The sequence below is a fragment of the Cicer arietinum genome, chromosome 5 (assembly GCF_000331145.2).
Source record: "Cicer arietinum cultivar CDC Frontier isolate Library 1 chromosome 5, Cicar.CDCFrontier_v2.0, whole genome shotgun sequence".
In the NCBI taxonomy this organism is placed as follows: Eukaryota; Viridiplantae; Streptophyta; class Magnoliopsida; order Fabales; family Fabaceae; genus Cicer; species Cicer arietinum.
The window spans coordinates 2,953,548-2,960,890 of record NC_021164.2 but is presented as its reverse complement, the minus strand read 5'-3'; the positions used below and the strand labels follow the sequence as shown (position 1 = coordinate 2,960,890).

Genomic DNA, 7,343 nt, shown 5'->3' with positions numbered 1-7,343 from the left:
GAGCAAGTGGGACTGGAACAATTCGACATAAGTTAATGTCGAAGTTGAAGAATCATCTGTTGCCATACCAACAAGCATTTCAACAGAACTTGAAGAGTCTGACAATGAAGATGAACCTCTACAACCCAGAATGTGAAGTCTGCAAGATTTGTATGAAACGACAGAAGAGGTACACCTCGTATGTCTTTTGGCAGATACTAAAAACATTAACCTCGAAGAGGCGCTGCGAGACGAAAAATGGAAAACTGCCATGATCGAAGAGATTAAGGCCATTGAACGTAACAACACATGGGAACTAGCAGAATTACCAAAAGGAAGTCAACCCATTGGTGTGAAGTGGGTATTCAAGAAAAAGATGAATGCTCAAGGAGAAATAGAACGGTATAAGGCGCGACTTGTTGCGAAGGGATACAAACAGAAAGCAGGAATTGACTATGACGAAGTATTTGCACCTGTTGCAAGAACGGAGACAATTCGATTGCTCATTTCTCAAGCTGCTCAATTCAAATGGCCAATATTTCAAATGGATGTCAAGTCAGCATTTTTAAATGGTGTGCTCGAAGAAGAAGTTTACATCGAACAACCACCCGGATACATGAAAGTCGGAAAAGAAGAAAAAGTGCTAAAATTGAAGAAGGCGCTTTATGGGTTGAAGCCAGCACCACCAGCATGGAATACACGCATCGACACATATTTCAAAGAGAATGGCTTCAAGCAATGTCCCTACGAACATGCTCTGTATGTAAAGAAGAATGGAAGTAATATGTTACTTGTTGCTCTCTATGTCGATGATCTAATCTTCTTGGGTAACAATGGTCAGATGATAGAAGAATTCAAGGGCACAATGACACGTGAATTCGAGATGACAGACTTAGGTCTGATGAGATTCTTTCTTGGTCTTGAGGTTCGACAAGAAGAAGCGGGAATCTTCATATCACAGGAGACATATGCAAAGGAAATCCTGGAAAGATTCAAAATGAAAGATTGTAATCCAGTTTCGACACCAATGGAACCAAGTGCAAAGCTGTCGAAATTTGATGGAGGAGAACGTGTCAAAGCAAGCAAATATCGAAGCTTGGTAGGTAGTCTTCGCTATCTCACATGTACAAGGCCGTTATATTCACATTGGAAGGCATTGTAAGTCGATTCATGGAGGAGCCAGTATATTCATATTGGAAGGCATTGAAACGAATCCTGAGGTACATCCAAGGAACATTGTCATTTGGAATATTTTACTCAAGAACAAAAGATTACAAACTGGTTGGTTACTCCGACAGTGATTGGTGTGGAGATATAGACGATCGGAAAAGCACTTCAGGATATGTGTTCTTCATGGGAAATACCGCATTTACTTGGCTTTCTAAGAAGCAACCGATAGTAACGCTCTCGACATGTGAAGCTGAATATGTGGCAGCATCTTTGTGTGTTTGTCATGCAATATGGCTTAGAAGACTGTTGAGCAAAATGGAGCTAAAACAGGTAGGTGCAACAGTCATACAAGTGGACAACAAATCAGCAATTGAGTTAGCAAAGAATCCTGTAAACCATGAAAGAAGCAAACACATCGACGTTCGCTTCCACTTTATTCGAGAACATGTGAAGGAAGGAAGTGTCGAATTGAGGCATGTAGCAAGCAAGGATCAAGCAGCAGATATCTTCACAAAACCATTATCGAAAGAAATTTTCGAAAGAGGCAAGAAGCTGATAGGCATGATAGATAGAAGGAACATTTAAGTTTACAGGGGAGTTTTGTTGAATAAACTTTAATGTTATATTTAGTGGGTTTCTATTAATAAGTTAGTGGAAAGACAAAGTCTCTGTTGTAGTTGGAAGGCCAAGAGATAGTGGACTATTAATAGTATTTATTTGTTTTCTTAGATTAGCAGTAATGGGACTATATAAAGACCAAGGTTGTATTTTCATTTTAACAGAATATATAAAAGTAGTGTTTTCTGTTCACAGTTACTTCCACCATTGTCCAAGTACCATGAACTATTAGCATCTCTATCTTCTTCCTTGAGTGTTAGCAACAAAGTTGACTCTTTCTCTTTCTCTTCCTCTTCCACGAATTCTTGGCGATGAGTGACTTCTTTTTTCGCAGTTTGATTCACCATTGAAACCTCATCCTCTTCCTCCTTGGACACTGATAATTCTTCCTCATATGCATATTTTTCATTATTTTTAGTCTTATTTATCTTTAATCATTAGTTAATTTAAAGAGTTATTTGATATATTTTGTTGATTTTAGTTTTTGGATTTAATAAAATGTTTATAGTCATATTTCCTTGATTAAGTAGAGATTTTTTGTAGTTTTGCGTTGTTTCTTTGAATTAGTGCAGTGCTGAATTTTTGTGAGAAATCAACATGACCTGTGTGGAGTATTTCAGCCATGTTTAGAGTTGTAGATGTCCGATTAGAGTCAAACTAAGTGCAAATGAAAGCTACAATTCATAGCTACGATTTTCATGAAGACACGAGAACCAAATTCAGATTCAAAAGAGGAGACAAATGCATTAAATGTCAGATAACAATTGTTGTGTGCCTGAAGCGCAAATCCCGCGCCTGGGGCGCGTGGCGCTCTAGGGAATACATAAAAACGCACTTTTATCACTTTATAGGGTTCTTTTTGTCTATTGGAAAGTTTGGAGACTTTTACCCTAGCAAAGAAACTCAGAGACGGTTGTTTCTAACACCGTTGGAGAAGTTTTATCAAGAATCATTCATGAATTTTTCTTGTAATTTTTCTTTAATCTCTATCTTTTGTATCTCTGTCATGAGTAACTAAATCCTAATTGTTAGAGATGAGTGAAACAAGATAAAACCCTTATATGTCTGATTTGATTTCTAGTTATATGAATATGTTTATTGAATTATTTTTCTCATATATGTGTTTAATGCTTTTTATTGCTTGATCAACTTTAAAATATTTTACGATTCATATTTTGAAACGAAAGTGGAATTTATGAATGCTTGAGATAGATATTTATGATATTGTAGTCTAGAGATAGATGCAGGTCATGAAACCAATTGAATTAGCTGCAGAGACAATAATATAATAAGAGAATTCATGTATTGTAAGACTTAATTCTAATATTAAATTAGGAACTTTGGAATTAAAGGTTTTGTAACTAAGACATTAGGGCAAGAATAATAAAGAGAATTCGATAATAATTCAATAAAACTGAGCAAGAATAAACCAATGTTGGACTCGAAGTGAAACTCATCCTGACATTTTTCTTATTATAAAAGTTCAATTCTTTTACTCTTATTAGCTTCAAATATAATTTCAATCAATTCAGAAACTTTTTGTTCAGTTTTAATAATTAAACATAATTCAATAGTAAAACGCAATCATTGAATCCTTGCTGAAACGTTAATAGTCACGACCACATTTTCTTCTTCTTCCTTGTTCACGTCCACATATGTTTTGACTATTGAATCCTCTGTCATCCTTCAACGAAGCTTTGATCTTGAGAACTTGTTCTAATGACTCTTTTTTCCCTTTCTTCATTCTTTCTTCTTGAGCTTGCAATGAACCTTCTAATTCCTCAATGGACATTGAGTCAAAATATTTTGCTTCCTCAATAACACACACCACATAATTGAACTTATGAGTCAAGAAACGAATAATTTTCTCCTCTACAAGAACATCTTCTATCTCGTCTCTATATCTCTTCATTTGATCAACAATTGTCTTCACCTTTGAGCAATAATCTGAAACTGATTCAGAATCTTTCATCTTCAAAGCTTTGAAATCTCCCCTTAGAGGTTGAAGTCTTATCTTCTTCATTTGGTCAATTCCTTTGAGTGATTTCTCCAAAATCTTCCAAGCTTCCTTTGAATTTGTAGTATCGACAACCTTCTCAAACATAAATCATCCAAACATTGATGAATGAGAGTAAGACTTGTTGATATTTGTTCCTTGTCTTTGCCAAAACCTCCTTCTCAACTTAAGACAATCACTCTTCATATTGTGGCTCATCATAACCTCTTTTAACAATCTCTCATACACCTTGAGAGTCAAGCAATACTTTCATGCGAATGCACCATTTTTCATAATTCTCTTTTTTTAGAAAAGAAAAGTGGAAAGTAGTGTAGTCACGAGTCACCATTTTTCAACTCTCACAACCAAGCTCTAGATACCACTTTGTTAGATAAAGGAAAATATTTCTAATAGAAAACTCACAATTTGCTTGATCCTTAATGTCAAGTACAATGAAGTATTTATAGGTACAAATAGATAACTCTAGATATATTTCTAAGGGCTTCCTAATTAATACCCACTTCTAAATACTTTCCACATATTTTTTGTTTATAATTATAACACTTTTAATTTCTTACATAAAAATTATACGTGGTTATAGAGTTATTTAATTACAAATTAGTAATACCACAAATATCGTCCAAGGATGAAAAATGCAAATATCACAAACATTATTATGCTGACATGTGAATAGACATTATTATGCCCTTTCACAAATAGACGTCTGAATATGTTTTCCAAATCTCTCGAAAGTTTTGATTTTCTTTCAAAGTCCATTGGTCCTCTGCCCCTGATCCATAGTAATCATAAATCATCTTTGGCAATTTTTCTTTTGCAATTGCTTCAAACTCAGTAACATTTGTTATCAAATCCATCTTCTTCCTACGGTGAGAAAAACACAATGATTACATAACATGAATTCATTTTCACACCAAATCCAATTATTCTTTCGATGCAAAATCTATAAAAATAATTAAACCTTTAATGGCGTGGAAATTGCATATACAAAATCCCTAAATTTCATGTGAGAGAATCCCCACCCCTCTCAATAGATGTTCAATTATCAATGAACACACTCACAGAGTAGTGTTTTATGAAGAATAAATAAAAAGAGTAGAAATAACTTGGAATTAAATAAAGTAAAAAGAATGAAAAGAAAATGCAAATATAAAAGGAAGAGATCACAGACCTTTGGTTTGGTTTGGTTTGGTAGAGTGAGGATTGAGGAGGAAGAGAAAAAATTGAGAAAATTAAAACAAGTCTATGACTATGAGAGTGTGTAAGTGTAACAGAAGAGATGAGAGGAGTGGTTAAATATACTTAGTATATAGTATAGTGACAAAATGATGAGTTATTGGCAGCACATCAAACTTCAAATCTATATAGAAATGTTACACGAATTGCTACCCTAAATATCTTATTATGCTCGTGCAAATTAGAGGAGTACAAGAGCTGATTTGCCCCGCAATCCAACCTGACCCATAAATAATAGGTTGAGTCTGACCTAATCCAAAAAAAACAAAGACAAAAAAGAAAGACAGAACATGAACAATGTATAAAAATGATCGGATTCAGGTAACTTTCCGAGTTATCCATCCCAAAATACATTAAGGACAATAATTAGTTTTGTTTTTTTTCTTACCTTATTATTGATTCCACTACACTAACTTTACTTAGGGTTTGAAAAAATTCTTAATGATCCAAAACATCAAATATATAATTTTCATTTAATATTTTATGGGTTAAATATTAAGAATAGGAATTAATTAAGTAAATGTTGACACCTAATTTTGTCCGATTTTTACTTTTTATTAAAAAGGAAATAATGATAATAATAATAATAATAATAATAATAATAATAAATATATAATTATATGTGAAGAAATATAAAAATAAAAATAAATAATTAGGGATATAAGCTTTTAACAATAAGTGTTTTCGGTTCTTGTTTGCCTCTAATTCTTGTTCAGATTATTTTCTAAAAATAATAATAAGAAATAAAAATAAAGGAAATGGAAAAGAAATGAATTGATGGTCATAAAAATCGATGCAATGATGATCAAAATAAATGAAAAAAAACCGAAAAGAAATTGATTGATGGTCATAAAAATCAGAATAATGGTAATCAATTGAATAGAAAAGAAAACCGAAGAAATGAATCAATAGCAATAAGAATCGATATAATTGTGGCCAATTAAAAGAAAAGAAACCAACAAAAATAGATTAATGGTAATCAATTGACAATTATTCTTTTATCTTTTGAAATCTATACCCAAAAGTCTATAAATAGTCGGCCACAAGAAGACAAACGGGAGCACAATTAAAAACACAAATTGAGAGCACATAAAAAAGAGAGAGATTAGTTGGCAAAAGAGAAAGAAAAAATCTGGTCTTGAAACAATCAGTCTAGCAAAACAACAATTCAGGAGTAAGGTATCATTTTTCTTATATTTTTTTCCCTCTCTAATTTTCTGCTTATTAGTCTTTTGTTTTGTTTTTGCATCTTTTTTTTTTATATATTTTATTTTGCTTTCTATTTTTTTTCCTGTTTGTAAAAAGTAAATTCATGTGTGAAACTTTTATTTTTTTAAAGAATCGTTTAATCCTAAAATTGTTTTCTTTGCAACACAAAAAATAATAATAAAAAATATAACTAATTGATGTTTATAGGCCGAAAAAATAAATTTCACCATATTGTAATATAATATTCATAATACGTCTTTATCAACTAAAAAAAAATCATAACATCAGATAAATATTTTCGCCCCTTAGGATTAGAATTGATGGTCGCGGCCGCCGGATGAAATCCATCCTCGCTCGCCGCACCATATTACTCACTCTCAATCGTGGGTGACCTTTGTGTCGCGACATATCCGACAACGTACGAGCAAATAATTTAACAGATTATTTCACCGTCGTGCCCATCTGTCTCGTTCACATACCGCCACATTATGTTATTGTTTTAAAAGAAGAATTAATTTTTGTTTCTTTACTTTAAAACAAATATAGAAAATATAATCCATGAATAAATATTATTATTATTATTATTATTATTATTATTATCATCATTATTACTATTTTTTGATACATATATAAATAAAAATAATAATAAAAATCGGTGAACACATAAATATTTTCTACCCAAGAACTACGTGTGTTTTGATTTCCCTATTGCACCTGGAGATACGTAGGAGCAAGGTCTTCCCCTTGTCAAACCAAATTAATAAAACAAATATTTTTTTTTCTTTCATAAATGTAAATAATTTATTTTTTATTATTATTCTTTTTGGGGTAAAAATAAATAAATAAATAGATAAATAAATAGTTTGTATATAATTAATTATAGGGTAACCGTTTTAATGGACGTTGTAGGGCGATAATACTTCCCTACTCGTAACCGACTCACGAATCCAAATTTTTGATTCAAAAATATTATTTTAGGTTTTATCCAATTTTTCCTTTAATAAAAATAAAATTGGTGGCGACTCTTTTTTTTCGCGGACAAACCAGACGCGGCAGCTGGCGACTCCACTGGGGACAATTTGAGAGTCAAGCCCAATCTAATTAATTATATATAGTT

General features: G+C 32.3%; 1 protein-coding gene and 1 long non-coding RNA gene across 2 annotated transcripts; one reads left to right on the top strand and one right to left on the bottom strand.

The window, feature by feature from the left end:
- Positions 1–1,149: 1,149 nt before the first annotated feature.
- Positions 1,150–1,734, top strand: LOC140920286 (secreted RxLR effector protein 161-like). Its single transcript, XM_073368361.1, has one exon. It carries the CDS (start codon positions 1,150–1,152, stop codon positions 1,732–1,734), a length of 585 nt encoding a protein of 194 aa, XP_073224462.1.
- Positions 1,735–3,202: 1,468 nt separating this feature from the next.
- Positions 3,203–5,217, bottom strand: LOC113786771 (uncharacterized). Its single transcript, XR_012163307.1, has 2 exons — positions 4,953–5,217; positions 3,203–4,645 (listed from the first exon to the last, which is right to left on the bottom strand). It is a non-coding gene; the product is annotated as an uncharacterized lncRNA (long non-coding RNA).
- Between the last annotated feature and the right edge of the window lie 2,126 nt (positions 5,218–7,343).

What these genes read in the sequence shown, in the direction of transcription:
- LOC140920286 (XM_073368361.1), top strand. Translation starts at nt 1,150, where the DNA reads ATGGAGGAGCCAGTATATTCATATTGGAAGGCATTGAAACGAATCCTG.